The 14,365-nt window shown below is 38.0% G+C and overlaps 1 protein-coding gene across 6 annotated transcripts in view; it reads left to right on the top strand.

Moving 5' to 3' along the window:
- The window catches only part of DMXL1 (Dmx like 1), a 110,232-nt gene that overhangs the window by 68,815 nt on the left and 27,052 nt on the right, over nucleotides 1–14,365 (top strand). For 4 of the 6 annotated variants that reach the window (XR_006101744.1, XR_006101743.1, XM_042447902.1 and 1 more), the window contains exons 28-33: nucleotides 580–828; nucleotides 1,685–1,798; nucleotides 5,598–5,773; nucleotides 9,807–9,940; nucleotides 12,772–12,857; nucleotides 13,886–14,087. Coding sequence is in view for 4 of the 6 variants with exons in the window: in XM_042447902.1 (XP_042303836.1) it covers nucleotides 580–828; nucleotides 1,685–1,798; nucleotides 5,598–5,773; nucleotides 9,807–9,940; nucleotides 12,772–12,857; nucleotides 13,886–14,087 (961 nt within the window). In the remaining 2 variants the exon portion in view is untranslated. The remainder of the gene's footprint in view (nucleotides 1–579; nucleotides 829–1,684; nucleotides 1,799–5,597; nucleotides 5,774–9,806; nucleotides 9,941–12,771; nucleotides 12,858–13,885; nucleotides 14,088–14,365) is intronic. The other 2 variants (XM_042447903.1, XM_042447904.1) reach the window with 1 other exon arrangement.

Raw genomic sequence — 14,365 nt, 5'->3', positions numbered from 1 at the left:
GGGATGAAACAGACTGCCTCTTTGCGCCAGCTTGGAGGCAGCATCAGAGCGCAGCGTTTAGATGCCACACTGACACCGCCCCCAAGCTGGTGTCGCGCCTCCTGCCCAACCTCATGGTGGGCAGCTTTGTTTCCTAAATAATGTGGATGTAAGTAAACTGTTCTTCGCCTTTTCCCACCACCCTTTTGTGAAAGCCAAGAATGATTTAAGGCAACTCTATCTTATGACCCAAATGTTTGCTGAAATTATAGCAGCATTAGACTATAACAGTGGTTCCCAAACGTTGGTCTTCCAACATTGGTTTTAAACTTGAGCTCCCAGAATCCCCAGCTATCAGCCAAGCTGGCTGGGGCTTCTGTAAACTGAAATTGAAACTATCTGGAGGACCAACATTTGGGAATCATTGCACTAGAAGCATACAAACTGTGGATATTATTCATACAAGTACATATATTTTTTAATTTCTGTGTACATATACTTACCACCATGGCTCACTTATGGTTTTCATTCACCTATATTTTATATGTTTACTTGCCTTTTGTCCGAAGAAACACTAAATGGTGGATTTTATTTTTCTAGGAGTAGTGACTTTAATACAGTTGCTGACTTTTGCTGGGGAGGATGTTCAATCTGGAATCACAGTTTTATTGTGTGAAATTCTGACAGCAGTCTACCTTAGTCTTTTCATCCATGGTCTAGCAACACATTCCAGCAATGAGTTGTACAGGATTGTGGCCCATCCTCTTAATGACAAAATGTGGTTTGCTGTTTTTGGTGGAGGAGCAAAAATTCCCAAGAAAGGACAAATTCAACAAACAACAAAGATAGGTTAGTTCACTCTCACTTTTCTTTTCCTTGCATACCAATTTTGAAGTTATTCCTTTCCTATTGCAAAAACTGGCTAGGCTATCAAACACTGGTAGAGTTGGCATTACACGTCCAACCAGAAAGGAGCATGTATGCAGTCCTTCCCTCCTCCCACATGCAAGAAACACACAGGCATTCAGTTTTGCTTTATCTGATTCATGACTTATTTGGCTACCAAGGACTGTGATTTAAAAGAAAAAGAAAAAAGCTCTGTTTATCAAATGCCTCAGTTGAACAACCCGGGGTATGTTGACTTCTTTACAAACTATCTAGTGAGTTTTTAAAAGCTGCTATTTCTAACATGTATTATACCATGAACCACTGTGCTGCAAAAGTGAAACTGAATTCTGGTTTGTTATTTCTAATAATGACACAGAAGAAAGGAAAAGTGCAAGAGACTGAGGTTTTGCATTGGTCCTTTCTGGTTGATCTTGTAACATGGTTTAGCATCATGTATTAATATTCTCACTGCCATTCCTGATACCTGCCAAATACAAGTAAATTATTTCATAGTTCATAGATACTTACATGAAAGTAAGCTTCAGTGGAGTTTAACTCTGAAATACACATGTACAGAATTGTGCTTTGAATTGCTCTGATGTAACAGAAAACCTGCATTATACATTACATATAAAATATAAATGATGTTTTTTTTAAAGTTCTGTTTGTTAAATAGACTAAAATAATTTTATGTTCAGCATCTTAAATCTCTGCTTTTCGACAGGTATATATTTATAATGATTCATGGAACATTTTTTTCCCCTATGTCTGACAGAATATGGCTATCTAAGAGCAGTCTGTTTTCTCTCTTTGGCAGGAAGGCACTTTCCTATGCCTAGCCCACACCAGGTAGTAGTATTCTCCATGGAATGTGTGGGCTTTACCAAATCTCTAACAGCCATCAGTACCCATAGTCCTACCAAACCCACAGGCAAGATACTAGCTTCAGTTTTAGGCTTCAGTATTCTGTGCTGATGTGATCTTGCATATGTAGAAATACAACTACAAAGAAAAATTTCTGTTTGCAAGTCATAGCATGAATATTTAATTCCACATCATTTCTTTTTCCTTAGTTAAAGTAATCAGATATTAGAAGAAAACTATATTGTTTGTTCATTTATTTGGTATATTCACTACTAACTCAGTATTGAATAGTTTTCATATTAATAGAAGGCCATGGCTTGCAATAATCAGAAATATTTCCAGTACTTTTTTGTCCATTAAGATTGCTTGTATTGTGTCACATGACCATGTCCATATGGCTATGGATTTCTAAGTATGAAGTTAACATACTGAATTCTTTAGTTAATAGTGAAAATGAATTCAGTAGCCCTTGAAAAATTAGTATAGCAAATAAGATAAATATTATATATGGCATTTCTAGATGACATGGTGGTATGATATATGCTTAACATTTTATTTTGTCTGTATAATAAATTAATTTGTGATTGGCATAAATGACACAAAATGGCCTTGTTCATATCCCATTTACTGGACTCCAGCAATATCCTGTTCTTTATTCAGTGGTTATACACAGTTCAACACAAATGATTTTTGATGAGGTCAAGTAAATGGTAAGTGTGCACATTTATAATGTCAGGGGCAAAACACATGTGCCAAAAGGAGTGGCATATGGCATTTGATCTAGATGTACTCACTTTCAACAGTACAGCTGATAGGCACACATAGGTGGGGATTGTATAGAATGCCAGAAAGCTATGATAACCTTTGTTTCTCAGTGGGTTGATATGAATATGTTATACACTATATTGGCCATGTGATAGTGTTTCAGTTCTAGTTATGACAAATATTTTCCCAGATACACATGTGAAATATTATATGTGAAGTCAATGTTAGGCTGAGAAATGGCTTTCTTTGAGCCTGAACTCTTCATTCCCACCACCTGATGATCCCACATGCATTCCTTGCAGGTCTTATCTGTTTTAATTCTTTTCTAAATTTACGTAATTTGCCAGTCTGTAGCCATTATATTAATCTTTACAGTTCTATGCCCTTTTGCATATTTGTAGAATGAAATTTTTAAGCTCATTGCTCTTGAGTGTTACTTTATTTATTTATTTATTTGCAGTATTTATATCCCCCCTAAAGGCTCTCTAGAGCGTCTTACAATTATTATTATTTTTAATGAGACAATTCCCTGCCCTCAGGCTTACAATCTAAAAGGTCACGACACCAAAGGAGAAGGGAATGGTGGTGGGCAAGGGGATGAGGCCCAGCAGCATTTCTCTCCCTCTGAGGCCTGGACCATGGCAGATGGACTGGGGGGAGGGCTCTGTATCTTAATCTAGTCCAGCACAAAGTCTATGAAAGTGACATAGAAAATCTTATCATATGCATAGTATTCAGGATTATACAGATTATTGAAAGATAACATTAGAACATCATAGTTACTGTTAGCATTAGCAGACTATTAGCTGACAAACAACAGAGAAACGAGAAACATCTGGGTTCACATCAGAGCATATATTGAGTATTGGCTAGAATGTTGTACATGTCCAAGCAATCACAGAACTTAGTGTTGCTTCCCAGAATGGGTTTCAGGGTTGTTGTTTTATTTTGATATGATGTTCTTTTTAGCTGTTTAATGGATTATTTATCTGTTTGTTTTGTTTTTAAATCTCAGTAAATTTTCCAGACAACATGATCAGTTGTGCAGCACTGGAATTCCACAAATTAGTAAATGTGACTTTATATAGGGCAACCTTAAGATCCTTCAAGTCCTTAAACAAATTACAGATAACAGTATGTCACTATGGAAGGAGACATAAGAATGACCACTTCCTTCCGATCTTTTGATTCTCCTATAGGGAGATTGGTATAATTTAATACTTTTAATGACTAAGACTTAACTCATTGCTTTGAGTACCTCCAAACACCATACCTCCAAAGTGACTCGAAGCAGCTTTATTTTGGCTGTCTGTATAGGGCCCTAGAGAGAGTGACCTGCCGAAGGTTACCCAGTGGGTTTCCATGCTCTAGCTGGGACTCAAACCCTAGTGTCCAGAGGCATAGTTCAGTAAAACACTACACTACACTGGCTCTCAATCAGAGCTATAGTCCTCCTTTGATCCTGAAACAGGTGAAATTTCTAAAGTGATGCAGAGTAGACTAGATTGTGGTTACTAAGACATGTATGATACTCTAGATAGGAGTACTAGATTTAGATGTGACACACCCATATTGAAAGATATATTTATTTATAACACCCACTGGATAATCTTCAACACTACAGAGATATTCAGAGTTTTACAGAGGAAAATAGCTATTTTTAAAAAAGTAACTACTAGAAATCCATATTTTTCTTCATTTGCTTGACAGTACAAAAGAAAAATAATAAGAAAAACATGTGTCATGCCAAAGTAGTCCTATTGCAGCAGGCTACCAAACTTATTCCAAGCTGCTCTGGGCTTCAGATGACAAATGGAATGCAGATTGGCTGTGCTGGTTGTTGCAGTTTTCCATTGCAAGCTAAGGAATGCTCAAAATTTTGCTGCTTGTGCAAAACATGATACAGTATATGGTTGCTATTAATTAAAACAAAAACAAAATAAATAGTATACCAGAATGCTTGTAAACAGTTAATATGTTTTAAAAACATTTTTGTTGTATGTAAAGATATGTCTTATACAGTGGTACCCCGGGATACGAATGCGCCGGGTTACGAATTTTTCGGGATACGAAAAAATCCCATAGGGATTTATTGCTTCGGCTTACGAAGGTTTCTTCGGGTTACGAAAAAACCGCGGCGCTATTTTCCGCCACCGGAGGGCAGCAGAGAGCTATTTTTCCATTAGCGCCTATGGGAATTCGGCTTACGAAGGTATTTCGGGTTACGAAATTAACCGCGGAACGAATTAATTTCGTAACCCGGGGTACCACTGTACTACAAAAAGACCTCCTAACATCTTAAGGTAGCAATTTTAAGGCTTATTTATATCAAGTTCCTTCAGAATCAGTGCAGCATCATTCTTTTGTTTGGAACTGGTTGATAGTCTCATAAATTGGAAAAAAACAACACACTAATGTTGTAGGCCTAAATAGAAAAAATCCAAATCAGATAGTTTGTTAAGCATAGTTGGTATTACTTAGATATAGATGAAAAGAAGCAGAAATTAAAAGGATTTGTTTTTTTAACCTCTGTATCATGTAAAAAAAATTATAAGCTTATTATTCTGTGCCTTCATTTCAACATAAGAATAAGCTTTTATTTTCTGTTGAGCTCAAAAACTAATGCTCCATATTATGCAATGCATGTTGCATGTTTGTGCTGGCTAAAAGAACCTTAACTCCTGAAAGATTTATAACAGAATATTTTTATCCTTAAGGTAAGTAAGTTATATCCCTAAAGATGACTTTTATAAATTGTGTTAATAAGACATTGTCTTAACTAAATAGAAAAAAAGATTCATATTTTATTATAATTTTTAGTTATTTTAATCCTCACTTAGAAAGACGTTTTTGCTAAATATAAGTAAGACTATTTATATTTATGAGGCATAAATATAAGCAAAGGAACATGGGCAGGTTTGGAAGCTAGAGATACTCATTTTGTATTTGACTTACCCTGAATATAACAGAGACTTAGTATATTTTTGTAACGAAGAGGTTTCTTTAAAAAAATATATACGAATGAATAAAAAATGAAGATGATATTCCTCATTTCATTTTTTTAATTTACTATAAAAATGCACCTCTTTTTCTCTTTGTAGCTTCTTCACCTGTAGATGATGGCGAGAAACAGCATAAACGATTTAGATTGTCATCAAAATCATCTCCAAAAGAGAATTCACAGACTACTTTACCTTCTGTAGAGCTAGACACTCCAAATTACAAAGAGAAGTTTATTCCTCCTGAACTTAGTATATGGGACTACTTCATAGCTAAGGTATTTGTATATATAAATCAGAGGGATTACACGTGAGTTTTGCTTAACAAAAATCCAAGTCTTATTTCAAGTGAAGCATTATCAACCCTTGCTTCAAACTAATGAAAAAGGTAAAGGTAGTCCCTTGACATGAATATCTAGTCGTAACCGACTGTAGGGGATAGTGCTCATCTCTGTTACTTAGCCAAAGAGCCAGTGTTGTCCAAGGACTGCTATGGTGGTCATGCGTCCAGCATGGCTGCACCGAATGCTGTTACCTTCCCAGTGAAGTGGTACCTATTTGTCTACTTGCATTTGCATCTTCCAAACTGCTGGGTTGGCAGAAGCTGGGACTACTGACAGGAGCTCACCCCATCATGCAGCTCTTGGGCCTTGAACTTCCAACCTTCCGATCGTCAGAATAGGCGTCTTAACCACCACATCACTTTCAAACTAATATTGTGATTTAAACTCCTCAGGCACAACGTCTAGCCTCAGATAAGAGAGGAATATAAGGTATATTCCTGAGTGTTTTAACATTCAGAAAACAAGGTTTCAGTCCCTGAACACACCCTTAGAAAGGAAAATGCAATCTCTTCCTTTCCTGGCCTGTATTGTTCTTCGTTGTATGAGTAATTTAAGTAATCATCTCACTTTTCATGCATACATATGCAGGGCAAAGGGAGTACCAGTTACAACTACTGCAAAACCCAGTAATGTTTTTTTATAGTCAGGCGGAAAGAGAACTCTTCTGATTACAAGTTAGTAGGGAAAGTAGTTACACAGAGTGGCAGCATGCCTACTCTTGAGTATTTTATCAGTGTATTACAGGAGGTGATAAACCTAATCTAGAACTTCATCTAGATCATTCTCTGCAGTCTGAGGAATTGTTAGAGAATTGCTAACACATTTCCTTTGTTCTTCCATTAGAGGGAGATAGTGTAAGAGACCTCACTGTCACTTTTCTACATTGTTTAATATGTTGAGTGGCAAATCCTGTCTGTTTTCCCACAAGGATATTAGATAATTCTGAACAAAAGAATAATTAACTCAAACCCAGATATTATTTGCATTCAGGACATTTAATGGCATGAAAAACGCACAGGACCTCATTAGCATATTTTAACTTAAGGAGATAGTGGTTGATTCTGCCCACATATTGGAGTAGCCAGCAAATTAAAATCAGCTAAAACTTAGAAAGAGAACTTACTTGGAGCCATTTTGGGTTTGATTTGAGGGGTGAGGGAGAGTTAGCTAGCTGTGTGAAGTGGAAAGGCCACTCCTAGAAAGTGTCAGCAGTGGTGATTAAACATCCTGATTTGGTTTTTTGTCCAGTTTGGGATGATTCCCTACCCCTACCCCCCACTTCCAATCTTAGTGAGGGTTACAAGGACCTGGAGAGTCAAATCAAGCCAAGTGGAACACAGAAAAGGCCCCAGGGGATACCTACAGTGTCAGAATTTAGGTAGCCTAGAAAATGTACATATGTGGGACAAAGATAACAGGGTTATTATGAGTCATAGGAAGCCATGATGACCAAGCATTTAGATCCAGATGAGGCAATGGGGTATGATGCAATCATGGCAGGACATAAAATCAGCAAGTGGCAGAAAGTGCAGATGTAACACACTGGGAAGAAGCTGGACTAAATGCCTGGAGATGGCAAATGTATATAAAGGAAGACCTCCAGTGCCCAATGTGGGTGTTGTATGGTGTGTTGTATAAGGCATAAGATTCTGTCCATGTGAGCATTGATTTGTAAACAGTGGAACAAAGATTAAAGTACCTCAGACTGAGAATTCAGCATGTCGTTTCGTTTGCTGCTTCTCTATGTGGGAGAAGGTTTTCTCCAGTCAGCACAAGCTCAGAGTGCCTCTTTGGGGTTTGATCCAAGCGTACTGCTTTGGAGGTGTGGACTGCTAGTCTCACAAATGCTCCAACATACAGCTCTCAAGCTGCATTTTTCCAACGCTGCTGTGTAGGATATGGCTGATCCTATTATGAGCTATACGGTGTTAAACACATGAGTGTGTATTTCCTGTATGACTAGAAGTGCAAGTATACCTCAGTTAACAAAGGAAATCTGTTCCTGTGCATTGCTTCTTTAAGAGAAAATATGTTCCTAGAGGCAAAAATAATGTAGGCCTGAAGCACATGGGCCAAAAGAAGTGGCTTCTGGTTGCTTTGGGGATGTGGCGTTTACATGACACATGCCTTCAAAGTGGCTGGAAACTGCTTTGAGGCTGTGAAACCGTGGTCCCAGCACAATTGTGAAACCGTGGTCACGGCCTTCCTGCCTATCTGCTTTGCCCCATAGAAAGAATAGGGATGGATTCCTACAGCCCCCAAAAAAGTGCTCCAGCATGTTTAGCAAACTTTTTGTTCAAAACTAAGAGCATGCCCATGTGAAATGAAACAACCTGAAAGGTTGCATGGAAACCTTCCATAAATAAAAAATAGTTTAAAGCTTTTTCCAAAAATCCATCCTGATATGTTTTTTTCTTTCTCAACTTTTAAAGCCTCGACTTTTCTTACACGATCAATTTTGGCGGCCAGAATTACAGTGTTGTGCTTCTTTAACATGCTGGAAGATTGTTGAGAAAGGTGTATATGATTTACCTCTTCCCTCTGTTTTCCTAATCATGCATGATCAATAAGAAATGCTGTTTGCCATACTTGTTGTAGGGTAGGCTCACACAGCTACAATAGGAATATGCTAGAGCAGAATCACATTTTTTTCCACCTCAAGCTTTAAGGCGTTGTTTACTGCAGGCGTGTTTTTGCAGCCTGACACTGGGAATCTGTGTTTCTACAGCCCTCCTTCACAATCCTCCAAATGGTGATGCTTGCTAAAAAAAAAAAAAAAAGATACAGCTAGACAAAGGACAAGGAAGAAAGGGAGATCTGTGGGTATAAAAAGACATTGTAAAAAGGAGCTTTTTTTGTCCAAGGCTTTGTTAAATGAGGTACCCATCCTCACTTCATTTATGCTCTACTACTACAGTGAGCCTGCGCCATATGAGGGCTCCTTATAGGCAGCTTTCCGCATATGCTGAAGCCACCTGGGAAATGGGTGAATGCCCGGCGCACGCGCATGGGCCCCATTAAATCCAGTGGGGCTTGTGAATGGCGTGTGTGGCCACAGGGTGCGCACACAGCCGCACAACAAGCACGAGCCCCATTGGATATAATAGGGCTCAAGCATACACATTTTTTGCTTTACGGGTGGGGGGGTGTCCGGAATGAATCCCCCATGTAAAGCAAGGGCCCACTGTATTTCAGAAATGGGAGTGTCAGTTTCTACCAGTTTTTGATAATGTTCTACTGATATTGATACAGTACCACGTATTAACACATGTTGGCCAAGCTGAGGCCATGCTCCATTACTGGATGGCAAAAATGGGTACAAATAAAGCATGACCAGCAAGCTACATAGTATACTTCAGGTCATCCATTGTGGAACAGAATTTGAACCATTTTTACCCTTCCAGATTATCTTAATTACATGCCCGGTTTTTATGGGTACAGCTGCTGTGTGGTGAGATAAAAATATGCCACACTGTATTGTGTCACCTATAATCATATGTAGAAGACAGCCTATCATCTTTATACTATCAGTTGAGCCACTAACAATATAAGTGAAAAATTACACATCAGAGCTGTAGGCTAATCTAATTTGTCAAAGTTAGGTAGGAAAAAAGGTCTAAATAGCTTAAGGCTGAAACATGGGAAAGAAACCTAACAGCAAAAGACAAGGAGGTATTAAAGGTAAATAAAAGCATTTAAAGGGTGAAGAAAATACCATTGCAAGATCAAGGGAAATGTGACCTTTTCCTGCCTGCATTTCTGAAGTTGAAAGACAAAAGAATTTTACTTTTGTAAGCAAATCCCTACTCAGTCATCGGTACTCAAATAAATATAATTTAAAATTTGTAACAGAATTTTAAAAAATATTTTAAAATCAGTATTTGAATAAAGATAATTCTGGTTTGTTTTTGTTGCTTATTGGTTGCTTTGAGGTTGAACTTTTTCACCTTTCAATCTGTTATTTTAGCCATTTCTTCCATCATCACAAACAAAATTTGAATATGATTCAGAGGAGAGTCAGGAAAGCAGTGACGAAGATGATGATGGAGCTTTCTCATCAGATCTGACACTACAGGAACATTCCAATTCAAATTCATATAGGTATGACATAATGTGAAATTTCATTTATGTATTGTTTTACAGCTTTGTGTGCGAAGTAAGGGACTTCTAAAAAAAGGAAAACCTTCTTATCAAAGCTCCCTACATTCTTAAATACTTCTGTATGGATACTGGGATGTCCACATTTCATCTTCTTACTGTAGATCATGCTTTTTAGGATGCTGATTGGGAGCATCCCCTGTTTTCAGAAGGAATTCTGAATTAGAACGGTAGAATATGGTACAAAATTTACCTTCAGAACTCTAAGTGTTCCTCAAGTTTAATATAGCAAATTTATTTGTAATGTTTGGGTTCTAAAGAAAGAAAGGATATAATTTTCAGGTTCTAGTTCAGTATAAAGGTTGACAGCATGTATAGTAGTATGTAAAGGGTGACAAGCAAGTGGTGGAAGGGAGGGGAAGGATTCAAACACCTATTTTAATAAAAGAAATGTAAAGATATACATTGTATTTAGGAATTTATCTAATGATGTAATTTCAAGTAATTTCTAAAATCCTGTGGAATAAACTAGAAGCTGTTGGTTAAAATATATGCTCAGACTTACATTCATGGGTGGCCTGTCTCTGAGCCTCAGGCTAAAACTGAATATGAAGGTATGTTCCTCCAGAATTACTGTAAACATTACTGAGAATGTATGTAAGGTACTGTATGTACTCGTGTATAAGTCTAGAAAAAAATTGACACCCCCCCCCCCAAATCCTATGGTCAGCTTGTCCAATGTAAGTAACTTTAACTTTTATTTTAAAAAGAAACATCCCCTTCCCTGAGTAGAGTGGTGAAAGTGTTGGCAAGGGGAAAAGTCAACTACCAATGCAGTCTGGAGACAAGTCTACCCAGATGCAGCCAAAACAATATCTTAGTAGAGTTCAAAAATAAAAACACCCAGTTATTGATATTGGCAATGCACTGACCACTTTTCACACTCAAAAGAAACACTCACAGACATAATAGATTCATCCAACGTTCTGGAGGCTTTATCTTCAGTTGCAGTGTATACAGTAGAATGCAATACAGTCGCCCCTCCAAGTCTGCAGACTTGAAATCCACAAACTTGAAAATCCACAGAGGGGCAACTGCCATTAAACTTAACAGGACACGCAAGCCTGTGGTGCTTGAATATGCCTGAGACTTGGAACTCACAGGGGATCTGGAACGGATCCCCTGTGAGTTCCAAGAGGCGACTGTGTGTGTGTGTGTGTGTGTGTGTAGTCAACTTCCAACCAACTGCTCTGACAGCTGCTCCAAACAACGCTCCAAACAACTCTCCAAACTAACCCAGCTAACCGACATGTGACCAGTCTCTTGGTTCACTTATATAGGAGGTTGGCTCTGAGTACCATGTAGCATGTTGCAACCTTGCTGTAACTATGCCTCATGTTATGTGCCCCTGACTCACCAGTTTGTAGTAGTCCCATGGAATATATGTCACCATTCTACTCAGGAAAGGGGATCAATCTATTGTTAAAGGCACAATTACAACAGAAAGATGAGAGCTTACTCTTTCCCAGACTAAGAAAAAAAAATACGACTCTGCTCTTTCCACCTCAGCACTCCTTTTGACCTTTTTAAATGCCTGGGCAAGAAAATGGCAGCAGCAGCATGTGTGCATTTTCTTAGTTCATGTCTGGTCACTTCTCACACACATAACACAGCCACGATTTACTTAGTTTCCTCCTCATCCATCAAGCCTTTAGGGTGAGCACAGTCATGCCTGCTGGAATTTTGTAAGCTCTTTGGCATTATTTTCCTTTGCTTCATCTTTTACATCCTTTGTTACATGCCCCTAAGTTTTATTCTTGACTTAATAATAACAATAACAATAATAATAATAATATGTTTTATTTATATACCGCCCAATCACTGGGAATCCGAGCGGTTTACAACAGAGGGGATAACAGACAGTTCCCTGCCCACAGGCTTACAATCTAAAAGACATGACACAAAAGGAGAAGGGAATGGTGAGGGGGGAGGGGATCAGGTCCAGCATTCTTCTCTCCCTCTGAGGCCTGGACCAAGGCAGATGGACCGGAGGGAGGGCTCTTCTTCTTCAGGCTAGCCCTGGTTGTGCTGGGCCAGCCTAGTATCTCCCTCACAGGCCGAAAGATGACAGCTACAGAGGGAGGGCGCTCTATCTTCAGGCTGACCCTGATGACACTGGGCCAGCCTATTCTCTCCCTCACAGGCCGAAAGATGACAGTTATGGAGGGAGGGCGCTCTATCTTATCCATGGGTCATATCAAAATCCATAATTTTGGTCCCCAAACCTTCCCTCAATTTATACATGAGGTTGACTTATATATGAGTATATGTGGTAATTCTTAATATGTGGGGAAAGCACTGTCATCAGTATTCTGTTTGAACTAAATTTAGAGTGATTGAAACTTTATTTTACTTGACTGGAAAATGATAGTCTAGAACAGTGCTTGTTAAGCTAAGTTAGTCGGGGTTTTCCTTCTTGTCCCAGGAACTGGCTCCTTATTTGTGTCCATTAATTGCAACTGTTTCCCCCCCCCCCCCTTTCCTGGAAACTTGCCATAAACAAGCAAGCAATAGCTGGCAGACCACCACTTTGAATAGCACTGGTCTGGAATGCAACATTTAAGACTATCCTGCATCCACTGCAAAACAGGAACGTTCACATTAAGTACTGTACAATATCCCTTCTGTGTTTAGACTGGCAAGATAACATGGTGTTCATAACAAGAAGGAAAGGAGAACTAGTATTAAGTCTGTTGCATAAAAATAAAGATACTTTTGTGACTGCAACTGTGTGAACATTTATGAAAAATACAATATTTGTATATTCTCTTTAGTTGGTCACTTATGCGGTTGGCTATGGTACAGCTGGTTCTTCGTAACTTGAAGACTTTTTACCCTTTGGCTGGGCACGATCTTTCAGGTAAGTCTCCCCATAAGAGTTTTTTATTTTATTGATTTCAAATTATGACATTGGTTAAGTCAAATTCTTTTATAGATTGTTCTAATGTGTTTACTTTATGTTTGCTTGAAATTTTAAAAACATTATCTTTAAAAATTACAAAACATTGGCTTAGTTTTTTACTGGGGAAGAGGCAAAGTCAGTTTTCCTGTGGATGGGTGTTGGTTAAGATAAACTGTAATAAAGAATTGAGTTAGGCTACTCTTCCTCCCTCTTGAAATATATGAATGGGAATCTAATACAATCACTAGAAGTGATAATCCCTCTTGAACTCATTAAATGTGAACATTCAGTTTTATGAGTGATTATTTTATAAAACTGTTGCAGTGAGCTGCAGGCAAGATGTATTCCTTTGAGGGGCTCTTTTAAAGAAAACCTACTTTCTTTCTTTCTCATTTGAATAAAACAGACAAAGTTTGACTTTAACCAGAGAGTCCCTGTTGGACAAACATACCTTCATATTAAGTCACTTTCTGAAAGTGATATTTTTAAACTGTCATAAAAGATTTTAGTTCTGCTGTAATAAGTACTCTATACTAGTCCTTCTGTTATTAAAATTTGCATAATGGTAGAACAACCGATTGTGTGTGTGTGTATTGAAGCTTTGTATTTAATATGTAATGAAGATTTTCTCTTTTCTTTTAAAATTAATAAAGATTATATCTTTTAAAAAATTGCATAATGGCATGTGTATTTTACCTGTTTTAGAGCACTTGCCAACTCTGACTTTTCTGTGATTTCTGATGGAAAACCTAATACTTCTTCAATAGCAATGGTGGGTGAATGTGACCTATGACCTCCAAACTCCTCTTTTGCACACACCCCAAAAGCCTCTGAATCCCTCTGCAATGCATGAGAAAGCACATTATTCAGATTTCAAGGAATTGCCCTTCACTGCCTACAAAATTGTCCACCCTTGTTTTATAGGATAGAGTGCATACTCTTTAATGAAAGACTATCACTGAGGAAAATATTATTTCTTACTGTAGAGCTTCCTGTTAGCTCCCCATTGTGTCATGCAGTCCTGAAGATACTTCAGCGTTGGGAGCAAGTTCTCTTCAGACGACTTGAGATGCATGGTGGTCCTCCAGAAAACTTCATTTCTATTCATACTTCACAAGATGTAGCCTCTTCTGGTCCTGCTCTGCTACGCCACAAAGCTCTACTGGAACCAACAAATACCCCTTTTAAGTATGTGTGTACAGTGAATCAGTGATAGTAGAATACATTTTCTATATACTTCAAAAATATATTGTTTAGTAATATGTATGAAATATCTCAAATGCATGCATTTGATTCTGTCATTTTTCACTTTTCATTCTCTACAACCTATGCATCACACTACCATTAGCAGTACAAATTCTAATTAGAAGATTATATAGAGCAGATTCATCTGTTTTTGTGTGCTCAGGGAAAATGACAAGCCCAGCATCACTAATGTCAGTGTCTGTGAAAATGTAGAAATGAAA

The sequence above is a fragment of the Sceloporus undulatus genome, chromosome 2 (genome assembly GCF_019175285.1).
Source record: "Sceloporus undulatus isolate JIND9_A2432 ecotype Alabama chromosome 2, SceUnd_v1.1, whole genome shotgun sequence".
NCBI classification, from domain to species: Eukaryota; Metazoa; Chordata; class Lepidosauria; order Squamata; family Phrynosomatidae; genus Sceloporus; species Sceloporus undulatus.
Note: the sequence above shows the minus strand (reverse complement) of the source record. Positions and strands in the feature narration are given on the sequence as shown.